We start from the raw sequence: 26,644 nt of genomic DNA on the forward strand, positions 1-26,644 counted from the left end.
ACCCGACAGCGTGTGGCCTGGGTGGCGGAGGTGGAGGCGATGTGGTTCGCGTGGCAACGAGGCTTTGGAGGCTTTGATGCACCGTCGGCGACGGGACCGGCATCGCCTAATGGATGCAGCCGCTTCTGAGTGTGACGAGTGATCTCTAACTCTTTTCTTCAATATTACTATCTCCCTTCGAATAACAGGGCACTCCTTCGAAGAGGCATCACGAAGCCCGTTGCCATTCGAGCATTTCAGTATCGTGGCCTGGCACGTGTCCGTGGTGTGGGCCCAATGCATCGGGAACGAACAGTCGCGTTCGTGCACACACTACTCACGTGACCTAACTTCATGCATTTCGAGCACCGAAGCGGTTTCGGCACAAAAGAGGCGGACTGCGTGTCGAAAGTGGCCCACTTTTACATGTGATGGATGCGATTAGCTGCGCTCCTCTTCGTGGTGCCAGTGCAGCTATATAATACGCATAAAACAGTTGTTTAATATGAAGAAACATCAACACTGACCCGTTTAAGCAAGTAATTTGAGACGAAATTAGTGCATCTGGTGTGCTGCTGAGGCGAGAATACGCATAAATATTGCAATACATAACACATCTGCGAAATCGACCTGCCGGGACAACTCAAGCCAAAAGAATAGAAGCGATTGCGAATGGAATCAACGCGACAGTCGGAAATGCACACACGCTTGCGTCAGCGTGCGGCAATGTTTTAGGCAGCTCTGTGGAGGCAATGAGTGAAAGTGAAGAAACGCCGCCGGCTGAGGAAGGATGCAAGGCCGAGACGCGTTGCACGCCCGTTCACACAGCGACCCGCTCAAAAACGCCAGTCCTGGCCTTTTTGAGCGGAATTCTCGGGAATTTCAAATGCGACGCCACTTGCTTGGACCAGGCACAGATGACGCCTATACGCAATAGTGGCGGACCTCCTCAAGAGGACACGGTCTTAATGACGCTCTTGCGAAGAAGTTATCGCAGCGGCACTGCACGGCGACTCGTACACTATCGTTTTGTGGGACGCCAGAAAGCAAAACGTCTCTCGTATTAGTCCATTACTCTATCGCAATATTAAAATCAAGACTCTTGCCTCAAGAAAACGCGCGAAAATAAAATACGGGTGGCGACGCTACGCCTTCATGTTACACAGGGGCGTAGCAAGGGGGGGGGGTTGGGGCGGTTAAAAACTTCCCGAAATTTTTCGATTTTGCATGTGCATATATACACGCACACATACAAACGCACGCACGAACATACAAAAAGGTTAATTGAACCCCCCTCCCCTCCCGAAAAAAATTTCTGGCTACGCTTCCGACGTTACAGCACCAGCTCACCATGACGTCACAGATTTTGACGCAGTCTCCCCCCTCCCTCTTTAACCTTCAGGCTTCACGGATATAAATGGTCTGCGTAATTGTTTACAGGCAAAAATGAATTACACTGTATTCTAGGAGAGCCGAGCACTTAACACAGCAATTTTCAGGTAACTTTATTGCACCAATGTGGCCAAAAAAAAAAAAAAAGAAAGGCCTTGATACCCGTGACGTCACATTGACATTCAGGTGCCGAGGTTTCGCAGCGAAATTCAAAAATGAAAATTTGACTTTTATTTTTTCTTCCAACAATGAATCCGTGATGGTAAAATTAGGAATAATATTCTCGATTTTGTCAGCCTAAACTCCTTTACTGTTTCACTTTAGTGCACCTTTAATGTAAATCCACGAGTGTTCTCGAACGTACCCGTGGGCAGGCGCAGAATCACCGCCACCGGAAATGAATAGTCTGTTCTAATGTTGTTGTTTTTTCTCACGAAGACATTACATACGTCTTAGTAACTACACTAAAGTTGGTGCTCCGTATAAACGCAGAAGAAAACAAACAAGACGTCATTTGAAGTAAATCGTTTCTAGCGTGAAAACTGCTTTCCTATTTGTGAACACCCCGTCAGGCGTTACTACCCCTTGTCCTCCCTTCACAAGTGTAATAATGTACAGTTAAAGTCAGTGAAGTCTTTACACGAATTCAGCCGTTCATGAATCGTTAGGCGCGCACCGCTTCGAGCGCGGCTCAGAGTGCAATTGCATTACCGCATGTGGTGCCCGATTTTTCCCAGGTGTCGCTTGTTATGTCCGTATGCTCTCTCTCTTCACTTTATCCGCGGCTTGGGTTCATACACCAACGGATACGGCTTATCGTAAGCATGACTGTTTACCATTTTCGCCACGATATGTTCATTTAATAAACGTCTAGGGCCACCCACAAGAGGCTTTTCATCCCGACACAATATCCGACGCTGATACAGCGAGCGGCAGTTCGCATCATTCGGATCGCGGTCGCCGCATCACGCAAAACGCGTTTGCGCAGCCCGACCGGTCGTGTTTTCGCCGGGCACGCGACGGCGGCGCGTTGCCCGCGTGCACTGGTTCTCCGCCAGAAGAGGCGAGTCTATGGCCAACCAGCATATACTGACTTCCGCCAGCGGTAGTCAAAAAGATCGATGGAAAATCGCCAGCCCGCAAAACGCCCACAGTCGCGAGCTGCCAAAAGAGGTTACAAAAACGAAAGAGCAAAAAGAGATCGCAGAGGTGGTCTAGACGCGTATGAATGCAAATGTCGTGACACCCGCCGGAGCCCGGAAGAGGCGTTTTAAATGCGAAGCATTTCTTAGCGAACTTCTGCGACTTTGAGCGTATCTACTTTCTCTCAATTTCTGACCGTAACTTAGGCGCATGTAGATCTATCTGGGTGTTCAGGCCATGCAAAAGGGCGGCACAGGGAGATGGGCATAGCGCAGTAAGTACACGCACCGTATGGCACGCCGGCCCCCGCGGCTAAAAACGAGACGGAAGCGGAAGAATTGGAATTTTCGCACACGGGACGAGCCGCGTAACGCGGACACCGGGCTTTTAAAAATAGAACGGCTCGTATCACGAGGATGCGAGCACGGGCTTTTGCGCTTTATAGCTTCTTGAGAGCGCATAGGGTGTTTCAGCAAGCTGGTGGTGTTCTCGTAACACTCAGCGACACGTCTCTGTTCGGCCTCTCCCATCGATGATGGGTACAAGGCCCAGAGGCTAAGAGAACGCCACGGACCCCCAAATTTTAAAGCAACAAGAACGTTCTTCAAAGAACGGCCGCAGTCAAAATCGCAGGGAGCGCAGGTGGGGAATAGCGTTGCATGGGCGTAGGCAGAAATTTGTTTAGGGGGGAGGGCACCGTCTTGATCTGAAGTAGGGGCAGGGCAGGCAAGTGTGGTAGATTGTCATTTTGCGCTCTATATGCCATGGCAGAAAAAATTTCGTGGAGCACGTGCCTAGTGTGCCACCCCCTGGCTCCGCCACTGCTGGCGGTCGGACTGCCGCGTAATCGTAACGTCATGACCTGTGTAAAATGCCGGACACTTGGCCACAAGATCACCCGCGGAAAGCAACTCAACAGCTTGGACCACAAACGCGCAACGGCTTGGGTTGTACACGTCTGGAAGTGATTACAAAGGTGCCGGCACGGCGGTGCAAATGAGGAGCGCGCCATTCGGACATTCAAAGGCGCAACTGCCAGACATTTGTCATGCTGTGCACGCCGCCGTCATGACCTGTATGCAGTGACTGCGAGCGCGTAAATTAACTCGCGCCGCCCAGGCATGCGATGAGGGTTTAATTCACAGCGCAGTCAACAGCGCGCATGCCTCCGCTGTTGCACGAACGCTCACGTACTGCGCATACATACGCTGCCACGGACCGGTTCACCTCAGTCATCCTGTACGAGCACGAACGGCGCGTGCTTGTCCCTCGAAGGATACGCAGGGATCTTATCCGGAAGATCGTCCGTACTACACACGCGTCGCTCCAGGGATCGGCGGAAAGAAGATCTTGAGCCGCATTTGGTGCGCTACGCAGGGACGTCGGCTCACGTGACTGTGCTCGAAGGCGCACGCTTGCGGACTGCAGGCTGGTGACCGACGCGAAACAGGTCGGGCTGCACCCTTAGGTAACTGACGATTATCGAGTCGTCGTCGTCGCGAGGACATTAGTGGTCTTTTCGGGACAAGGGGGTGTGACGCAGCGGCCAACTTACGCTGTAAGGCCTGCATTACTAGCAACCGGGGCGCCCGCAGTCTCATCGTTTTGATAAGAACAATGACACGTCCGACGTCGGGATTTCCTCCAGTAGCCGAGGAAAGACGCACTCTCGCCTTCTGAAATCGGGGCACAGAAACTTGGAAACTTAGGTGAGGTGACGGGGCAAAGATAGCGCTCCGCAATAAAGGAAAGAAAATAGCAAACACGTCCTCGTCCTGTATAGTACCCGAAGACGCATCTTCGGCTGGGCCTCGGGGCGAAAAGAGCGCGAATAAATATGTCCGCTATCCTGCGCCAATGTATCTACCAATAGGGGGTCGCCCTGAGGGGTCGCGGACTGTCGCGCACTCCACGCTCCCAGAAAATCTCTCATTGGAGTTCCGCTTTCTTCGCGCCCGCCAGCATAGCCGAAACGGGGGCTTCTGACCTGCATCGGTGCCGGGACAAAAACAAAATCGAGGAGGAGGCACGTGTTCGACGCTGAACTACATTACCGCGGGGCAAGTTCATGCAAACGAGATATGCCAAGACAAGAAAAGAAAAGCAACACGCTTTTTTCACGTGCCCTATATGAGCGAAGGTTCCCGCAGCAAGTATCGCTGTCAGCCGTGTACTCGGACACGATTACTAGCGGAAAACGAAAGTGTTGCTTCTTTCAGCGCTCGCATGTGCCTCTCCCCAAAGGGAACGAGTAGTCGCAAACACCGCGAGCGCTACACGCGGCGACGACAAAACTTGCTCGCTTTCGCTTCGCGACGGCCTCCACGGTCAGGGCCGTTCCGCTGATCCAACCTCCCACATCACAGGCGGGCAAGTGACAGCGCAGCAGACCATGCACCACCACAAACGAGCCGCGGCGTCGGCTTGACGGGCGACAGCCGGAGCAAAAGGACACGGCCCAACCAACACAAGTGGCGCGCCTTTGGCGCGACACGCTTTTTTATTGTCACGAGCGAATCCAGGATCCCGAGTGGCCCCCTGACCTGCGCGCCAAGAAGGCGTGCAGCGTCTCCATGAGAGGGACAGCGACCTCTCCGCGGTTCCTTTTTATTCTCGACCGTTCGTCTTTTGACATCAGCGCACGAAGTAAGCTTGCCGCACGCAAAGCGAACTATACAGCCCCCGATAAACTTCGTTTACGAGCTTTCTTTTTCACTCCGACGAAGAGCACGCTCCACGGAACAAACGCGTGCAAGCGGATTCCGCATCGTACGACTTCGGGCAATCAGCCACAGGTGACTGTCTCATATCCCCGAAGGCGCGTGAGACCTTCGCGTTCCTCTGGCATTTCATTTAGAATGCGACGTGGTAGCGCTTTACCGAAGCCATTGATGACACTACAAAAATGATTGCCGCTTCTCCTCGAAGACCCCAGTGAACAACAGTTCAACGTTCGTTTACTTCAGACTGTTCGTCATACCAAGTATAAACACATTCCACATGATTTTGCAACTATCTACGCTTCGGTCAAGAGAGGGGGGATGTCCTGACACAGCAGCCCCTCCCACCCCCAACTCAGTCGAAATTTGTATGCGTGTGCACAGCACCAGCGCACACAAATACTCATCGAAACCTTCTTCCCAGCTGTTACATTGTCATTAGACCGCTTTGTGCAACGCGAAGTTTGTTACTGCTATTGATTGTCAGCACCTGGGCGATCATCTCAAAGCAAGATTGCCCCCTCCCGCACTCCAATCCGAAGAGAAAACAAACACACACACACACACGGATCAGCGCCAGATACTAGGGCTATTAATGTGCGAAAAATGCACGGAAGAAAGTGAAATTTAATACTGTAAAACACGAACAAAAAAACGAGCAATATGCCTGTCAGGGTGTGTGAAGCTAATGAAATTGTAGACAGTCTGTGCAAATTGGTTACACTTTGCGTTGCTACTGACGGTTTGTGCCACTAAGCTTTCTACTTTGTTAAATCCAATGTATACACAAGTTTACCTTCTTTGGATCCGGTGATTAATAAGTAATATGAAGCGCAGGCGCACCTACAAGAACTAAAAAAAAAACATTTATTCGACCCATCCAGTGCTTAGTTTCGCATTTAGTTTCAACCAGGTCCCAAGTCGAAACATCGAATGTTTTTTCTTTTGGTTTTGCACGAGCGCCTGCACTTCACATTATATATATATCACAGAATGATGACCGATCAATGCATCAATTCGTTGCTATAAATTTAGGTTTGAGAAGCCTGCAAAAGGAAATAATGGGTAAACGGACAACGCACACTTTATAGCAATAAAACCATTTAACACAGCTTTTGCAAGGGGAGCAAAAGCACTGTTTAAAATAAGAGCTCAGTTAAGTGCACAGAGTGAATGCCATTTCTAGTAGTGCTAATCGGTACAGCGCATATGACAGGTGCCATGTACATTTTTGTGCAGATGAAAGCCCTCATGCTGGTGGCCCTAGCGGCCACTGCGGTGCGGGGCCAGTCGGACTTCACGGACCAGGCGACCAAGCAGTTCCTGGGCATGCTGTTCGCACCGTTCGGCTCCAAGCCGAGCGCCACTGCTGCCGCATCGGCGCCGCTTTACGAGGCTGCTTCGCGGCCACTGAGGAGTTCGGCGCACCACGATGAGCCCGAGTACGGCAAGCCAACCTACAGCCTGACACCGCCCCGTTCGTACAGGCGGCCAGAGTCACCTTACAGGGCTCCAGCCAGCAGCTACCCGCGAAGTAAGTCACGCTCAGGGCCCTGGATCTCACCACCCGAAGAGCACTGGGTACCTCCACCCAGTCACTGGGAGCCGCAACCGTGGAACCCACCAAAGCCAAAGCACGGTGCGGTCACCATCAAGATCCGGCCCGCTGCACCCGAGGAAGATCATCACCACCACCATCACTCATGGGAAGACCACAGCCACGACCACAGCCACGATCACGGCCACGGCCATGGCTGGCACATAAAAAAGAAACCACACTACAAGACGGTTGATGCAAAGATACGCATCCCACCAGTAAAGTTCCGCCTGCATGTGAGCCCCAAGATACGCATCGTGAGCGGCACCAAGGACCCGTTGGAAAGGCCGCCACCACCTGAACCCGAGGAACACTTTCCGTGGGAGAAACCTAGCACTGGCTGGGAGAAGCCCACGTGGAAGCCGCCTTCTGGATGGGAGAAATATGCAAGCAGTGGATGGGACAAGCCACATTCCGGAGGTTGGGACAGACCCCACTCGGGTGGTTGGGACAAGCACCACTCTAGTGGCTGGGACAAACACCATTCCAGCGGCTGGGAAAAGCATCCCTCTAGTGGCTGGGAGAAGCATCCATCTAGCAGTTGGGACCGATACCCGTCCAGCGGTTGGGAGAAACCTACACGTGGCTGGGAGCGCCCACCATCCGGAGGCTGGGAACGATCATCACAGTCGGGGGGCTGGGAGAAGCCAGCGGCTAGTGGCTGGGAACACTACAGCTCTAGTGGCAGCTGGCAATCACCATCAGGCGGCTGGAAACCGGACACAAGTGCTTGGGACAAGTTTGCTACAGGCTGGGATGACTCGCACCACAAACACTTTAAGCCCCATCATAGGCATTACCCGCCAGACTACCCACGCTACGACCCCAAATTTCGCATCAAGGTTCATCCACATATTGTAACTGACCCTCCGCCATCAACAACAACTACCACTACAGAAGCTCCGACATCCTCTAGCCTACGCAACGAACCCCCCAAGCCTGAGGAGCGTGCAGACAGAGTGGATACAACAACTGCCATCACCTCAACAACAGAATCAACCACAGCTGCAACCACAGAGTCAACCACAACCGAGCCAACCACAACTACCACAGAGCCCACCACGACTACCACAGAGCCCACCACAACTACCACAGAGCCCATCACCACCACTACGGAGTCCACCACAACTATGACAGAACCCACCACAAGCACCACAACTGCGGAACCAACAACGTACAGTGAAAAAACAGTGCCTCCAACACTACCCACAACCACTTTCTACACTGTGGACACCTCAGTGGACCTCACTACCCCTGGGGGCCTCGAAAGAGAAGCACCCACATCAGGGTCACCTACAGAAAAGACCACCTTAAGTCCTGATGAGACCACCATGAATCCTTCAACATATCGCACTGATGAAACAACCATGGCAATGACAACAGCAGAGACTACTGCAATGAGCACTACCTACACGGAACCTTATGAAGAACGTGATGGTGTGACTCCTGAAATTCTTCCAGAAAAAAGGTCACGAGACCCATCTACAACAGAAGCCAGCAATGAGGACTACCCTGAGAACAAAAATAGTCAGGAAAAACCAAGTGATCCAAGGTTTCACACTATTGATGATGAGAGAGCGTACAAAAGGGACCATGGCAAAAAGGCTGAGACCACAACAGCAGAGGAAAACAGTTCAGAAGTTGTAAGCACTACACCAACAGCTGCACAAACCACACCAGTGGAATCCGATGAACATAATGAAGTCACCATTAAGAAGCCAGAGAGTAGCGCAAAGCCAAGCAAGGTTGACAGGGACCTGCCACTCATCGCCGATCCATCCAGCCCCGAGGAAGTATCAGCCACTGGTTTGAATGCATGACTAGTGTCGATGTTGGTGGGCGATGGAGAAGCAAGCCACTGGCACACAGTGCTGGGTTCAGTGGCCAGAGCAGTCAATGAGTACAAGAACTACTACTGAGCATTGCACCATAAGTTTCTCAATGTCCCCAGTGAGAGAATACAAAAATGAGGGGACAGAAATGCCATACACATGCTCATGGTGCAAATTCAGGCTGCCAGCTTCTCGTGCACATCCCCACCAACATCGGAAGCACATTCTCTGATGAAGAAATTTGCCTCTGTGCAAAGGACCCACTCAGATATCTTAGTCCAGACGTATGTTGACTTGTTGGTCTACTGTTCACTTGCTTCTTGCAGCTGACGGTGGACATATTTTAATACCACTTTGTTGTAAATAGACATTCAACATTGCTGAACTTGCAGAGAGTTCTGAATTAATGTTATCATTCCAGTGTGCCTCTTGGGACAGGTTGTGGAGCCCTACTTACTCAAAACATACTGCCATATCAGAAATGGAGCACTGTTGAAAGCTGCGAAGAATGAATGGTTTCATGGGTCAACGTGTGTGAGTGTGGGTGTGTGTGTCAGGTGGTGGTGGGCAAGAGAACAGTGCAATTGGTGCTTTTTGCACACGGTGTTGACACTGCTAATAAATTACTTGTGTAAACATGTGCACTGCGCCACTGGATTTTGAAGAGCTCTGACAACAAGCAGGGCAATTCAACAGGCATTGTAAAATTAAGTTTCATTTATTTTGTAACAAAAATAAGACTCCTTGGAATTACATAAATGCCACCTTTACTACAAGGCACAAACATAGGGGCACTCCTAATGAACATTTGCCATGAAATCAACTTTTCCAGGATTCAATGCACAAAAGCTTAACAGACAGCAGTGTCTCATAACAGGTCTTCATACAAGCGAGGTGCATAGGCATGAGAGTAAACTGCTGATGAAAACTGCATAAACAGAGCACCACTATTTTGCTCTGAAGTTGGCATCGGCTATCAAAGGCCACGAGTATTTGTTTGATTGTCTCAACCAGAGCACACCCTGTGAACTGCAAATCTAGACTCTCTTTTCTAGGCTCACACACTATCCTAACTTTGAACAGTGAAGTTGAGCAGGAAACAAAAGTAATTAAAGGAGCACAATATGACAAAAACTCAGAGAGACTAGGAGCTACAACAAACATGAATCTAGAATCTAAAATAAAGCACGTGATTAAACTGTTGTAGTTGCATTATCACAGCCAGGGTGTGCGAGTTGGGGCACAGCAGTCAAAAGAGACTCGTTGCAGCCCAAGGCAAACGCCAAACCTTTGGCTTCACAAAGGAAAAACACACAAATACACACACCACACACACACAAACAGTAAAGATGTTCCAGTCTTACAAAGTGAACAATGAGCAAACACGAGGAATGATTGGCCATTCCGATGACTTGGTCCCAAGATCAGAGGAGCCATTTTTCATGGTCACAGAGCAGTCTTCGGTGTAAGGCAGTTTTGTGGTGAGCCTTTCATTACCACAGCCGCAAAAACAGCAGTGGTGCATCACTGAAAAAAGAAAAAAAAAAGAAAAAAAGCAATTGTGCTATTTGCCGCGCTACATGATAATGAAGTAAACTGCTAGATATAGTCCCATCAATTGCATAGTTAACAACGAAAACAGTATAATAACGAAAAAAAAAATGGCACAACAAATGGGACAAGCTGACAGAGACAGACGTCTGTCAGTCTGCTTGTCCCATTCCTTGGGCTGTTACCCAATTTTCCTAGCATTCACCAACTAGCCAAGTTGAAAATTTATTGAAAGATATTGAAAGATTCAAGGAAAATATGCTTCATTTAATGCACCCACAGCGTTCAAACAACGACAGCTTGAGAATCAATATGAATTATGGTTATCTGAAACAAAACTGCATATAATTGCACAACACCCAAAAGGGCAACCCAAAGAAATTCCCAAGACTGCTTAGTTAATATTGGGAACCCCTGCCTCAGAGGAAGGTTAGTGCTGTCCTCAACATGTGGGTCAAAGAGATTCTCTGAATGATGGTGAATATGTGACTTGTGAAAGGTTACTTAGCACAGAATACAATTATACACTCATTTATGACCTCTTCTGAAAATAAACAATTATGAGCATTGAAAACTATTGCTCATGAAAAAATAATAATAAAGAGGTCCTACCCTAAGGGGCTTCATAGTTTAATCAATTCGCAGAACAGGACCAAAAAATTGTTTGTGCAATCTACCAATTTTCGTAACAATCATGAACACTTTCACTGATAAAATCATTGCAGTTATGTCATGTTCAGCTTTACTGATCGTCAGAAAATGCATGCATTGCTGTTTCAGACAATATACAGTAGAACCCCAATTATATGACATGAAGGGACCATGCAAAACTGTCATATAGTTTGGGCAGTGTATAATTCAAGAACTAAATCTCCGAAAGAACTAAATCAACGAAATCTCCAAGCATGACGTCACAGATCTCAGAGTATTTTTCGTATTTTGGCAACATTTGCTTGACGAAACTTCCTGAAGCTTGGTATGTTAAGTCTATAGCCCCCTCAGAGGACAATGTACAGTAGATTCTCTGTAAACAGAAGTCTCTTAAACGGAATCACTGCTTATATGAAACAACTGCCTCTAATATGATTGGTTTCGTACTTGAATTCTGCGCCCCTGTTCTTCTCTCAGTAAATGGAACCCTTGGTAAATGAAACATATTTTCCTGGTCCATTCAGGTTCCATTTAGTAGAGTCCACTGTACTTTTTACTGATTAGTACCTACATAGGACCTACTACACGTAGTCAAAATCTATGACGTTAAGGCGTTTGGTGCGGTAATATCAAGGTGGCGTCATCACCCGCATTTTCTTCATATAGTAAATATACAGTACTTTTTTTTTTTTTTTCCTCAGATGGTACCAGAGGCGCTGTACAAGGGGAGGTCAGTGCAAAATTGCGACACATAATCTGAGGTTTTAGTAGATTATTTCTATAGGGGTTTTGCTGGGACCACACCGATTAATCGTAAAATGTGGCTTCTTGCATAACCGAAGGACGTATAATCGACGTTCGACTCCATATATAATATAGGGTTATTGCTTCAACTCCAAAAGAACTCCAAAATAACAGGGCCATCCCTTCAGTAGCATTCTTTAATTAAACACAAACTCTGCTCATAACCACAAGTGAACACAGTTGAGCAAATTAATCTCAACAAGTTGCTAAAATACCACTTGTTTCTTGCCCGTACAGTTCCTGTTGTTAAAATGAGCATGTAGGACACACAGGTACAACTCACTTTGAACTTTCCATTGCTACGCTGTGCTTTCCAGTCAATACCCTTGTGACTAGGAATGTGCTCATAGTAGCAGTTATCACCATAACTACAGCCGGTAGTTCTCCAGAAGTAGCACTCATTGCCATTTACAGGTCCCGATACCTTGGCCTTTGGTTCACTCGATGTGCCGGTAGACTTGTGCTCCTCTGCTGACATCCTGAAAACACCACACAAAGTTTTTAAAGATAATTTTACAGCTCTGCAGGAATCATCACTGCAGGGTTGCTCTCAGTGGTAATTGAGCAACCAATCAAATCATGCAACAGGGAGGGCTTCTCACTTCAGACTGGACTTTCGGAGCACGGTCACTGGGTCTTTCTTGGATCCATTTTCTAGATAGTTGTTGTCTGGGAACCGGATGAGAATTGCTGTCCCACACAGCACATGTCCTTGCAATGCCTCCATGGCTTTTCCGGGTGACAGCTTGTTGCCGTAGTTGATGAAGGCACAGTGTCGGTCATGCAGGATTCGAATGCTGTGCACATCTCCATAGCTGCATGTAAACAACAATAACTGCTACGCCTGTTTGGACAAGGCTTGTCTGTACATAGTCCGTTGCACCGTGAGAGAGGCGGATTGGCACAGGGCAAAATGTTTATCGGCACCTGATGCTGTGTAATAATGCACAGGTTGGTGAGACCAGACAGACAGTGCTATTTACCAATTTTACAAATTGTCATAAGAGATACAAACATGCATTTATTGTTTTAAAAATAAACGAATTAGTTTATTTTTAACCTCCTGCAACATTTTCATGTAGTCAAATTAGCTAGTAAATACCAGGCTCGTGCGAATATTCGAGCACTTCGAATATTTGAACGAATAATACAGTATTCGAATTCGCTTCGATTCGAATTTCAATTATTGAAAATTTCGAAGTATTCGAAATGAACGAATAGGTGTATATTAATCCGCTTACAACCCCCCTGTACAGGTCGTTTCACTGCAGTGGAGGAGTGCTATAGGCTCCGTGCAGACGTAACTCTGCTCGGCGTCCCTAGCGGCAAGAAGCGCAGATTTGGCGGGATGCTCTGACGCGCTCGCAATGGGGTCAAGTCGAGGAACTATGCCTTTTACGATAACTACACTTTTCGTGCTTCTCGCGCTTGGCTAGTGACCAGAGCGACGGTACGTCCGCGTTATCAACGCGATCAGTCAGCCGCAGGTGGTGGACGATAAGAATAATATAGCATACAACATCGCTCCGCGATTGCACCCCTGCTCGCTCCACGCTCCCGCTGTGACAGCGCGAGGTATTTTCGCGGGCAGTTCGTTTTGTGTCGGTTCCGCTGTTCGTAGGAATGCCGAACTCCAGGAATAATTGCTGAGTTGTTGGGTGCAATAACCCCTACAGGAATTCTCTGGGCACGCGTTTTTACCGGTTTCCATTTAGAGAATATGAACGGAATCGGCGTGAACGGTGGATCGCACTCGTTCGACGACAAAAGTGAGTTTTGTAAATAGATGTTTTTTTTTTTCTGGGGTTGCATTTGCCCGTGATTGTTGATCTGCCGAGCAACACCTCTTCCACGACGCCGTGAACGTGACCCGCTTCGAGGAGTTCCCTGCCCTTCTTCAGATTAGCTTTTCGGAAGAAACTATCTATATCACGTAGCTCTCTGAATCCAAACGTAATAATAATTGGCACGCTTTGCAGTGCCATGGCAGCAAAACACGAGCCGCGACGACGAACTTGGCTGCACTGAATAAGTCGGTGCAGCGAACGCAGTGCCATGGCCGTTCGATGGAAAGCGTTTTTTTTTTTTTTTTTTTTTTTTCAGCGGTCGTGACAGTGCAATTGCTGGTATTGCCGGTTTCAAGCTGCCGCTGGGTTCGCTGTCGCGTTAGCTCGAGGGTGATAAGCTGTGATTGTTTAGTGAGTGAGACGGCCCGCGTTACACGTGCGCAGTTTCGCTCAGCGGGCTCGTTACCTCCGTTGTCTTCCCCCAGTTAATGCATTTTATGTTGCCGCGTTCGCCTGAGGATACACGAGGTATGGCGAAAAGAAGCACATGCGCTAACGCTACGTTCTCTGACAGCTGATAACAATTTGACGCCTTTTGGAAGCAAACGGGAAAGAGAACAGCTTCAAGCGAAGCACCAAAACACGGCGCAGTGGCTTGTCACCACCTGTGTTGTCTGCCCACCCCATCCCGCCAAATCTTCTGCCGTGGCCGCTTTGGCGCTGGAGGCAGCGCGCGACTGTGGCGGCTCCTAACGTATGCACGGTGCCCATAGCGTGAATACACCTTTCCAGGGAAAATTTGCACAGTCCGCTTCTCATCATCATCAGCCTGTCTACGCCCACTGCAGGGCAAAGGCCTCTCCCATGTTCCGCCAATCAACCCGGTCCTGTGCTTTCTGCTGCCACGTTATACCTACAAACTTCTTAATCTCATCTACCCACCTAATTTTCTGTCTCCCCCTCACGCGTTTACCATCTCTTGGAATCCAGTCAGTTACCCTTAACGACCACCGGTTATCCTGCCGACGTGCTACGTGCCCGGCCCATATCCATTTCTTCTTCTTGATTTCAACTATGATGTCCTTAACCCCCGTTTGTTCCCTGACCCACTCTGCTCTCTTCCTGTCTCTTAAGGTTACACCTATCATTTTCCTTTCCATCGCTCGCTGTGTCGTCCTCAATTTAAGTTGAACCCTCTTTGTAAGTCTCCAGGTTTCTGCTCCGTAGGTAAGTACCGGTAAGATGCAGCTGTTATATACCTTTCTCTTGAGGGATAGTGGTAGATTACCATTCATGATTTGAGAATGCTTGCCGAATGAGCCCCATCCCATCCTTATTCTTCTAGTTATTTCACTCTCATGGTTCGGCTCCGCGGTTACTACCTGTCCTAAGTAGACGTACTCCTTCACAACTTCCAGTGTCTCTCCACCTATCGCAAAGCGCTGTTCTCTGCCAAGATTGTTCCACATTACTTTAGTTTTATGCATATTAATTTTCAGACCTACTCTTCTACTTTCCGTATCCAGTTCAGTAATCATGAGCTGTAATTCGTCTCCCGCGTTACTCATCAATGCAATGTCATCAGCGAATCGCAGGTTACTGAGATACTCTCCATTAACTCTTATCCCTAATTCTTCCCAATCTAGGGCCCTGAAAACCTCCTGTAAACACGCGGTGAATAACATTGGAGAGATCGTGTCTCCCTGCCGTACGCCCTTCTTTATTGGGATTCTCTCGCTTTCTCTATGGAGGACTATAGTGGCCGTGGAGCCGCTGTAGATTTCTTCCATTATGTTTACGTAGGCTTCGTCGATGCCCTGATTCCGCAGTGCCTGCATGACTGCTGATGTCTCCACCGAGTCAAATGCCTTCTCATAATCTATGAAGGCTATGTATAGGGGTTGATTGTATTCCGCGCATTTCTCTATCACCTGATTGATAGTATGAATATGGTCTATTGTTGAGAAGCCTGTACGAAATCCTGCCTGGTCTCTTGGTTGATTGAACTCTAATGTCGTATTAATTCTGTTAGCAATTACTTTTGTAAATAGCTTGTAGACAACGGACAGTAAGCTTATGGGCCTGTAATTTTTCAGGTCCTTGACGTCCCCTTTCTTATAGATCAAGATAATGTTGGCATTCTTCCAAGATTTTGGTATCCTCCCCGTCGAGAGACACTTCGTATACAGGGTGGCCAGTTTTTCTAACATAATCTCTCCACCGTCTTTCAACAGGTCTGATGTTACCTGATCCTCACCAGCTGCTTTGCCTCTTTGCATTCCCTTTAGGGCTTTCTTTACTTCTCCTGTCAATACTGGTGGGATGTCAGATTCCTCTGCGCTAATACTGCTTCTTACGTTATCATCCTGACTGTCTCGGCTGCTGTACAGATCTCTGTAGAACTATTCCCCTACCTCAACTATTCTATCCATATTGTTTGTGACATTGCCTTCCTTGTCCCTTAATGCATACATCTGATTTTTGCCTCTAACCTCCTGTAAAGGTGGCTTCACTGCAGTAGATGGGTGCTATACCGCGAATACACCTTTCCAGAAAAAAGTCACAGTTTCACCGCAAGGGCGAAGCAATGAATGCGATAGCAAGAAAAGCGGCCCGTGATGGACGCGCTGCGACTACCGTGCGTCCATCACTACCCGGCAGCTACTAGACAGCTTTAATTTCACGTACGTAGGGACTTCTCATACGCAAACGTGAAAAGTACACGTACGTTACGTGCACGACATCTGAAACGCTTTTAGCTACACGCACGCGATGCGCGGTGAGAGCTACCACGTAGCTCTGCTGAAAATCATGAACACTGCGATAGTTTGTTCGAGCGCCCGCGCGAGCAGACAGCGGAAGGGCAAGGTTCTCGCTGCGCAAATATAAGAAGAAGCGAGAGAGCAAGGCGATGCCTTTAAGTGCGCCCGCGCGCTCCTAACGCCATCTCGCTGGTAATGAAGAAATGCTTATAAGCGCCTCCGTCTCGGAGGACTGCAAACGGTAAAGGGTGTGTATATAACGCTCGTCGTTAGCTGCCAGAGGAATGTACGCTTTGTGGAGTAGTGCTTAGCGCACCGCGCTGCGAATTCAGAGGTCGCTGGTTCGATTCCGCGCTTCGGAAGCATTTATCTGATTTATTTTTCTTTGGGATATTGATGTATATATACATACTTATACATATACAGTAAAACCTCGTTAATTCGAAGGCCTCGGGACCGAGAAAAATATCCCAATTAAGCGGGATTCCCAATTATCCGAAACAACGCGAAATCAAAGAAATCAGCCAGAAAACGTGATGTACGGAAGTCACACCTTTATTGTGGCAAGTCAGCCTACTTGGAGAAAAATTCCTCCATGCGTGACTGACGCGTTCGGTAGTTCCCAGCACTGAAAGACATATTTTCCAGCCTGTCAATGAGGCGCAGCATCTCAGCCTCGCCGCCGTTGCACTCGACGAAGCTGCGCACAACACTCAAGGCATCGATGACATCCGCCAAAGGGGGTGCTCGGGAGGGCTCGTCATCGCTGTCAACATTAGAGGCCGAATCGGTCAATCTCGCAGCTATCTCGCTGTCGATGTCGGCGTAACACGTCTGCACTGTGCACTCGACATTTGCGTACTCGGAGAATCCGATTGGAGTGCACTCCTCGTCCGCGTGCAAAGCCTCATATCGAGCGCAGAGAGTCTCCCATTCTTCATCAAACGGGCAAGTGACAGCGGTGACAGCAAACTCAGCGGAGGTTGCCTCTTCTTTCACAAAACCGGCATGCTCAAAACACCGTCGAATAACGGTGGCCTCCACCTGCCTCCATGCGTGAACAATGAGGCAAATACCACCGAGGAGGTCAATGTTATACTCCTTTCCGTTGTCATAGCAAAGGAGCATTCGCTTCAACAGATTGTAGCGATATATTTTCCTGGTATGGTGTATAACGCCCTGGTCCATCGGCTGCGATAGCGACGTCGTGTTCGGGGGTAGAAAGACCAGCCTGATTGCCTGCAGGTTCTGAATGTCGCCGTGAGCTGGGCAATTATTGACGACGAACAAAACGGTGCGCCCTGCGGCCACAAACTTGCGGTCAAGGTGCCGCACGTATTCTTCAAAGAGTGCAGCCGTCATCCAAGCTTTCTTGTTGTTTTTATAGATCAGGTCATCCTTGGATGGCAGTCGTGCATTTTTGAAACAACGAGGCTTTTCTGTCTTCCCAATAACAAGCAGTGGCAGCTTGTGCTCACCGCACATGCTTGCACCAAACAAAACAGTGATTCTATCTTTGTTCTGTTTCCGCCCCTTCCAGCCGTCGACAACAGACTGATCCGCGCTGCCACTCTCGCCACGAACAGTCACGAATGTCAGGTTGTTGCGCTCCTTAAATCGGTAAAACCATCCATTGCTGCATTTAAACTCAGAATGTCCAAGTTGCAGCGCCAGCTGGTTGGCCTTCTCACGCAATATGGTCCCATTCACAGGAAGGTGTGCTGCGTTGGCTTTCTGCAGCCAGTCGATCAGAGCTGCTTCAACGTCGGCGTACGTAGGCGGGCGTACTCGTGTACGCTTTGACGAGTGCGTCTTGCTGTAAGCATCGAGAATTTTCTCCTTATTCTTGATGATGTTGCACAGCGTTGACAGAGGCACGTGGTGCTTTTCGGCGAGAGCCGTTTTCGACGCCGTCGACTTGCTGGCCTCTTCAATTAAGCACACCTTTTCGTGCAGGGACAAGCTCTTGTACTTCGGCATCTTCCTTCCAAGCACACCTCAATCAACTAATTCACAGGGAAGACACTCAAGCGGAGACAGGAGACAAATGGAGCAGTCGCACCGAATCGCACAATGCTCGCCAGCCGACATCCAAATGGCACAAAGACTCCACAAAACATTCACTTCGCTAGAGTGGCTAACATCGCTGTTGAGATGATGATGATCATGATCGCAACCGCACGCATCGCCGCCTGGCAATTGCTAAAACATGGCGTCTACGACGTATTTCCGGTAAAAAAAACATGGCCTTCGAGATCCGTACATAAAAAAAAAAAAATGCATGTTTTAGTTACAGCCTCCGAGATTCGCAACACCCTTTGCATATCTTGGAAGTCGCGGCCAAGTGTGCCAGTTAACCGGGAAGTCGCAGACTGGCCGCACCAATTATCCGGTTAAATTTACATGTAAAAATTTGGGACCGCGCAAATAATACAAATTATCCGGGATTCCCAATTAACTGAGTACAAATTACCGAGGTTTTACTGTACGCAGCATGACGGCGGCGACGGCGACGGCAAAAATCAGCCGAGACTATCCATATAATTGCTACCGCAATAAAAAATCCGCACTGCCGCGAAGCCCCACTTCAAGGTTAAATGAACCTATTACCCTCACATCGATTCATCATTTTTTACGTTTAAAAACTTGTTATACCGGCTTATATGCTCCAAGTATAGTAAATTTTAAAACGTAACATATTTTACAGGTTATCATTTGTATTCTACCGAAAGCCAAATCCTGTTACTATTCAAAGTTGCTTCCACTTCCTTTAAACCAAAAAGAATGACATTTGCACATGCCTTGCTACAATTAAAAAAAAAAAAAAAAACATTGTGCAGGTTGGTTGGGTCATGACAAATATGCTCATTTTCCTTTATAATATGTGATATATACTATTCGAATTCGATTCGAAATTATTCGACCAAAATCACTATTCGCTTTGAATTCACTTCAAACCTAAAATCTACTATTCGCACAAGCCTAGTAAATACATGTGCGACTACAAATAACACTATTCATACATCACTAGAGATCATTATTCTGAAATCAATGGTTCAACAATACTAATTCGTCTGGTCGGGAGGAGGCATGATGAAAAAGGGAAAACATAAGAAATGCCAACCAAAATGAAGAAATTTAGAAACGTTATAAGACGTTTCGGCTTCCTTACGCAAGCCGAAAAGCCGAAACGTCTTAATGTTTTTAAACCTTTTCATTTTGGTCAACATTTCTAATGTTCTCCTGTTTTCATGATCATTATTCTCAACGCAGTCACGAGTGGCATGTGTGCAAGTGCTTATTTGATTAAAATACACTCAAACCTCGTTGTAACGAACACGGATATAACGAATTATCGGTTATAATGAAGTAAATGAAGAATAGTCTTGTAATAGCTACAGTGTTACAAATAAACGTTTATAACGAATTTTTGGATATAACGAAGTTATTTTCTTGGCAAATGCGACTTTGTTATAATGAGGTTTGAGTGTACTACTGAAATAAATTTCATTTATAAGAATGCACTGTGATCCAAACAATCTTGTGATCCAAATTGTGATCCAAACAATCTTGACAGAAAATTGCTACCAGAATTGCATTTTCTGCATCCAGGGCTGTACTGGAATGCACAACTGCGTCAATTTCGAAGAATTTTCTTCAGAACACATGGCTCACCCAGAATGAAAGGTCATGCATGCAGTAGTGTTTACTGAGCAAGTGGAAGGTTCTACTTGATGTGTTAGCATCAAAACTTACTTGCAAACTAATAATAATTTTTAGTTTTAGATGCCAAAACCATGATGTGTTTATGAGGCACACCATAGTGGAAGGCTGCGGAAGTTTTGACTACCTGGGGTTCTTTAATGTGCACTGACGTTGCACAGTACACAGGTCTATTGCATTTTGCCTCGATCAAAACGCGACCACCACACCTGGGACCGAACCAGTGTCCTTCCAGCCAGCAGCCGAGTACCGTAACCACTGTATCATCGCAGTAGCTAACAATCTTTACAAGCTTTATCCTAAACAGAGGTCAAATCCCATTGTAACAGTACATTTAGTGAAATCTGAGGTACCTGGTCAAAGACCAAGAAATAATGAATTATATAAAAAAAAGATAAAGACGAACCGCCTGAACAGGTCAGTGAGCATCTTCTCAGTGACTTCAGGCTGAATGTTGCCAACCCAGAGAGAGCGAAAGCCATCCATGTTGCAAGGATTCATCTTGACATCAGGCACAACTGCATCTGGCCCACAAAGTATGTTTATGGCCGTTTGGACATCTTCATTGCCGTGGGTCAAGGACCACTCAGCCTGCTCCTGGGTGAAACCCATGCTCTGAAAAAATAAACGTGATGCACAGGGTTCTTTTGCTACAGATAGCACAGAATGTGCAGAGTTGCATATGTGCTGGCAGCAGTAAATTTAGTTGGCAAAGTTTTCGCCTATATTTGTTGGTGAGGATGACGTGCCATGCTTGTAATGAAACCTCACTCAAAAATGAAGTTACTGCACATGCTATGACAGTGTCAACAAAGTCAGTCTTGTCACGGTCTTGCATTGCACGCAGAACAGGGAAAAGTTTAACGTACGGCATAGGCCACCATCCCAATAGCACTGGTTGTGGAAGACATTCAAGAAATGCAGAATGTTGAGCACAGTGGACAATGAAAGGATAGACAGTCTGACAGTGATGATGATTTAAGTTTAGGTGGAAGTAAATTTTCATCCTCTGAAGGTATACCGGTTTCTCTCTACATTTAATTGCTAGAAATAGAGGCGTGATACATTTCTCGAGCTGCAAAATCACGTGTGCATTTCATTTTGGTGCACATGGTGAAAACCCATTAAAACTGAGAACAAAGAATAAATTCTACTTCAAAATGAAGCACCAATGTGCTTGAATGTCTATTCTTATCCTGCTTATCTTACTTTGAACTATATGAATTCCTCAATACCTACCAAGGTCAAATTTACAGACGTGAACTGCAAATGAGTTATGGAAAAATAGGAGGTGCCTCACCATGATCTCAAAGACGTGCACACTGCGCAACTCAGTCCGAGCCTCCAGGCAGGTTGGGTCGATTTCAAGCACCCTCTTGAATGATTCCGCAGCCTCGCTGTACTTCTGCAGGCCAAGCTGGGCCTTGGCACGGCGAAAGTAGCCCTTGGCCAGCTGGGGCTGCAGGCTGATTGCTTTCTCAGCATCCTTCAAGGCCCTGCACCCACCAGACATAATACTGATAGGACAATCTAGACACAGCTACAGTGGCAAAGGAATATGACTTGAAATTCTCTTGGGTGCCACCAGTAACACTACTGCAGTGGGTTACAACGTCGAACCCCAGAAATTTGTGTGCATGCATTTCCTGCCATCACGTCTTCACTCCTTCAAACGAGTCCCTCGATAAAATTCTTCTTTTGTCCATTAATAGCCAGGTCCTCGGGCCAGCAGACTGAATGCCTTAGGTGAGCATGCTAGGGTTTAATGGCCAGCTGCCGCCTCGTGCAGAGGATCACATGCCAAGTGGCAAAAAGAGTGTTCCACACTTGCCACCTTGGCTATGAGTGGCAATAGCTGGCACTCTCAGGGGTTACACGAACAGAAATACCCAACAAAGGGGATGGGGAAGTGCCTTCTGTGGTAGCTCTATTGGTAGAGCATCGGACGCACAATTCAAAGGTTTCAGATCCCACCGATGGAGAGGGTGATTTTTCCTCCACTTAATTAATTTCAATTTACATCATAATTACTACACTACAGTTAAAGACAACAATTAATGTCCCCTATGCTTTTCTTGGCCTAACTGTCTGTTGGATTCATTTGGTTACATATGGCATTTGACCTGATGTTGTCAATACAGTATAACCTCATTACAACAGACCTTCATAGTGAAGAGGATTTTGGTCTGTTGTAAAGGGAGTATGTAAAATCCAAGTACTGTTACAACAGACTTTCATGTAAACACTGAATGGGTCTGTTATAACCGGAGAGAATTAAGAGTCACAAACATGGTCTTATTTTTAACGGGGGACCAAAAAAAATGCGATTTTAGGAAAATCGCATTTTCAGTTTCTGTAGCCCATTTCTATCTGATTCCAAAATATCTTCAATGAAAACTACGTAGAAGTGCTATAAAAAATTTGTTTTGTGTCTGCCGACTTGGCAAAAATTGCGGAAATATAAAAAAAGCGTTTTTCAAAATTATAGCTCGGCAACGGCGCAACTGGGCGCCACCATTTTGGGCTCGTCGTAAAGAGCATTTCTCCGCGTTCAAGTTCTCCGTTTCAGCTGGCTCCTCCATTCAGTAACAAGCGTACGAAAAACACCGTTTTGGCTGCTTCTGCGGTATTACCGCAGAAGCAGCCAAAACGTGTTAATGCTCGCTTCGGGATCGTCGTCTGCTGCTTGTGCATCGCCAGGTCGTGGCTGTCGAAAATTGCGCTACTTAGTGACGCGTTCGCACTCGTTCTGTGTTTACGGGTCGACGATAATTTGGAACGCTTTAGTTGGGCAGCTGCAAGCGGAAGCTCAATCATCAGATTACGATAACGCGCCGCACTCGTCGCGAACATCGCAGACGTGTGACTAGCGTTGACTAGTTGGACCCGCTGTTCGAGGTTCTTATCAGCACTTCGAAGCTTATGACGAAGACACTGCGGGACAACTCTTTGCACTCGCAATCGAGCATGACGTACTTTGAAACATCGGGCACCACGGCCACGCACATCGCAACCGAGCTTTCTACTAGATGTCGTGGTTAGGCCTAACTCCGTTCACGGTGGCGATGCACGAGTCAAATCCGAACTTTGCGGGCAAGAACATCGCGCTAGCGGACATGCGAAAGCGAAGAAGCCGTAATGTCCTTCGTCTCAAGCAACGAATCGCATCGCCCGCTGGCTCTTCAGAACCGCGGATGGGCATTTTGCGCATCGGCAGCGGACCCCCCGGCCAAGCTCGCCGCGCAGCGACCGCGCGAAGCGGTGGCAGCGGCTCGCAATTTCGCGTGTCAGCGTCCCAAACGCAACACCAAGCACGCTGCGCGCCATTTTTTTGTCGCTACAGCTAGGCATAGCTGATCATTGACAGACCGGGGATCGGCGGCCTTCGTTCTTAAATCGGTACGTCGATATCCGCGGTGCGCTGCTCCCGTCCCGAAAGTATGCTAAGCGATGTTTGAAGTCGGAAGTTAATGACCGTGGTAGAAAAGTCCGCTCTAAAGGAGTCCTGACCACCTTGCTGGCCTGAAATTTTAGTCAATTATATCCGAACGTCCGTTGTGCCAGAATCCGTTGTAAACGAAGCTCAATCAATGGAACTAATACGGAGGTCGGCATAACACCGCAAATTGGTATGTAATATCCGAATGTCTGTTGTAAACAGATCCGTTGTAACGAGGTTATACTGTAGTAGTGACTTCTGAAGTCAGCAATTTAAGGCTAATAATAAAAAAAACACGCATTTTAACAAGCCTAATCTGTGTTCAAGACTAGTGAAATGTAGAAATAAGCATACCATGGTGCCATTAGCTTGAGTTTCTTGCAGTCTTTTACCAACGCTGCAAATAAATGACCATAGCAACTTCGGCCCAGAGCAACATGGCACCTATCAGGTCAAAGCTACTGCAATTCTGAATTAAATTTAGCTTAGGGAATAACAAGGAGATTTGTTAAAAGTCATGTATAAAATATTTTTACGAGATGGACGCTATGTAAAATGTTTCATGTATATTGCATGAGCAAACTTTGGCGTCGAGAGCGTGTCCCTCTACTGCCTCGCGAGCCAGGCACTCCTGGTACATCTCAAACTCATCGCCAGGTGTCGCTAATCCCTCAACTAACACCTTTGATGCTACTGCTCAGGAGCATCGGATCATACATCAAGTGAAGGTGGCACCACTGTTCTCACTACATCTGCACATTTTAGGTTAGAAAAGAATATAATTGAAAAAAGTGTACTGAATTTCAATACTAACATAGATACCATCAACCGTGTACACCAGCAAAATGTCATGTGATCGGACTCTTCTGCATCTTCGATTTTCTGCCATGTGGGGCACAAAAAGCCATTTTTCGCGGCTTTAGTGAAGAAATAAAAATATAAATCCGCATCTCATCAGCAAAATGGGGCTCGTTTTAGCCAATACAATAGACAATTTTTTCATTAGTGGGTTTATCTAAATTCATGTTTTGAGCGGTTCTCTTCCTTTAATGTTAATGCAATTTGATTTGCTGGTGTGGCACCATGCAAATGGCATTAAATCTTAAGGCATTAGGAGGTTAATGCCGCCTTTTAAGGCCGTGTGCCACGGGCTTAACCTGACAAGGGCAGAGGTGGTCAGCAGAATGTCGTGGTATGCGTGCCATTCATTAGGCCCGACATCGTGCACATAGGCTAGACTGAGGACTGCGAAAGCAGCGAAGAAGCCCACCATCTCTGTCCGTGCAGAACGGAATGGGCTTAGTTAAAAAAAACTTGGCAGTTTGGCTGAAGTGGCACTGCACATTTTCACGAATTAACACAATACTTAAAGATTGAAGGGACAAAGATGACAAAGAGACAGGAAAAAAGGGTAGTGGAGTGCTTAGCCTGCATGTAGACGGAAAGCCTAGCATGAAATAGCATACACTGAGTGTGCTCGATGTCTCACTTAACAACGTCACAACAGTGCACTACAAGTGAACGCTGAACACTCCCACAACCTCAACTACCACAAAATCTGAAGTACAGACTGAATCACAAGAGTGAGCAAGAGCCTGTAAATAAATTTTGTGTGCCACTAGAGTTGTAAGAAACGCTCAACTTGCATTCTCCGAATAAGCGAACTTTGAAAATAAACAGAGTCCGGAGATGAACCTGTCTTCTTTTTAGCAAGAACCAACCAAGAACCAAATCCGGATTACAGTGTTCGTAATCCGGCACACAAGTGCTGGATTTAGGAACATCCCGAACTTGTGTGACGGTTTTATGCAAATCCACTATTCGAACCGTTCACTTCAAAACTATTCATTAGTAATTACTATTCACTTTGACTTCAGTTAAAATTAAAAACTGATATTCACACAAGCCTAGACTGATGGCAGACACTGACAAACATGCCAGTACAACTTATCACTGACAACCCTATATTTACAAGCATCTTCAACTATCTGTTCAGCAGTGCATGCAGTGCAGCACTGTTGCAAGTGTGCTGTATGCTTTTAATAGCCAATAATCCAAACATGCTGCACCTTGGTTCAATGCTGCCTCGTGCAGGTCCATTTCCAGAAACAAATAAAAACAACTCGCTGTCACTGTGTTGGCCCAACAAGATACAGTGAAGTTCCAATAATCGAAACTCGGTTAAACAAAAATGCCTTATTAACGGAATTAAACAGGATCATTTGGCTGGATTTATATGTACGGCACAGTAAAATTCTTCGCTTAATCGAAACACCACGTAATGGTCACCGACGGTTAAACAGACACATGCAGCTCAGTAGATAGCTGCAGATGACTGTGATAAGATTGTCGGCAATAAGTCATAATGGCACATTCATCGCCAGCCGCCACTTCACCTTCGCCCTCTTCTGATGCTTATCCGTGAAGGCATCGCCGCAATCGCGCGGAAGTCGCAATCATTTATCGACCAGTCTCTGCCGTAACCGAAAAGACGACAGACATTTTGCAGCACATTGTGGCGTCGACGCAGTGAACTTTTATGTGCCGAAAAGTTATCGCCGTCATTGCCTACTGCATTTAATGGCTACTTGCATTCTAAGGCATAGGTTATCATAGGCGGTTGTAGCTGCAGAGAACGGCGCCAGAAAAGATTGCCGTGCAAAAGCTGACCGCAAGGCTTCATGCTGCCTCCTCTTTCTGTCCTTTTTTTTTAAAATCCTCAGTGCCATTCTGCCACTGAAGGAACGCCTGGAAAGTGAGCGACTGAAATCAGTGTGCGGTGCTCGCCGATCTAGGCTATCTTTGTCGCAAGTACACGGGAGCAGGGCATGCGCGAGCGCATGCCTCTTTCATGCTTTAGAAGGCCTGTTTTAACTCTTTTTTTAGCTTCGTATGTGCCATATTTTACCAAGACCGTGTCTGAAGTGTTTGTTGTAAAAGTAGGGGGCTTCGAAAAATCTTCGCTATATGTGGACGCAATTTCAATGGGTAGCATAGGAAAATCGTCAGTGCACCGAAATATGGTCGTTATAACTGATAGATCGTATATCTGGGATCGTTATAAGTGGGTTCAACTGTATTGTATAGTGCCCTTTCCTGCATTCTATTTCTTTTTGGGTTTTTTTTTTGTCTGTCTTATGATGTGACACACATCCTCCAATCAACCCTTTTCGAGTGCTGAACATATGATGAGAAAGATGGCGGGTTATCACTGGTTTATTGCCATGTCAGTTAAAAGGACCCTGCAGCACTTTTAAAAGTAAC

The 26,644-nt window shown here is 47.0% G+C and overlaps 2 protein-coding genes across 3 annotated transcripts in view; one reads left to right on the top strand and one right to left on the bottom strand.

The window, feature by feature from the left end:
* Window positions 1-9,303, top strand: part of LOC119379080 (mediator of DNA damage checkpoint protein 1) — a 35,810-nt gene extending 26,507 nt beyond the window's left edge. The window contains exon 2 of the mRNA XM_037648246.2: window positions 6,474-9,303. Within this exon, the coding sequence (XP_037504174.1) occupies window positions 6,474-8,651 (2,178 nt within the window). The 3' untranslated portion in view covers window positions 8,652-9,303. The remainder of the gene's footprint in view (window positions 1-6,473) is intronic.
* Window positions 9,304-10,021: 718 nt separating this feature from the next.
* Window positions 10,022-26,644, bottom strand: part of LOC119379081 (uncharacterized) — a 63,683-nt gene continuing 47,060 nt past the window's right edge. Inside the window, exons 11-15 of one of the 2 annotated variants that reach the window (XM_037648249.2) lie at window positions 21,242-21,437; window positions 20,348-20,556; window positions 12,272-12,484; window positions 12,094-12,148; window positions 10,022-10,190 (exon numbers count right to left, since the gene is read on the bottom strand). In XM_037648249.2, the coding sequence (XP_037504177.1) occupies window positions 10,188-10,190; window positions 12,094-12,148; window positions 12,272-12,484; window positions 20,348-20,556; window positions 21,242-21,437 (676 nt within the window). In that variant the 3' untranslated portion in view covers window positions 10,022-10,187. Of the gene's footprint in view, window positions 10,191-11,952; window positions 12,149-12,271; window positions 12,485-20,347; window positions 20,557-21,241; window positions 21,438-26,644 lie in introns of both variants that reach the window. The other variant, XM_037648248.2, reaches the window with a different exon arrangement.

This window comes from Rhipicephalus sanguineus, chromosome 1 (genome assembly GCF_013339695.2).
Source record: "Rhipicephalus sanguineus isolate Rsan-2018 chromosome 1, BIME_Rsan_1.4, whole genome shotgun sequence".
NCBI classification, from domain to species: Eukaryota; Metazoa; Arthropoda; class Arachnida; order Ixodida; family Ixodidae; genus Rhipicephalus; species Rhipicephalus sanguineus.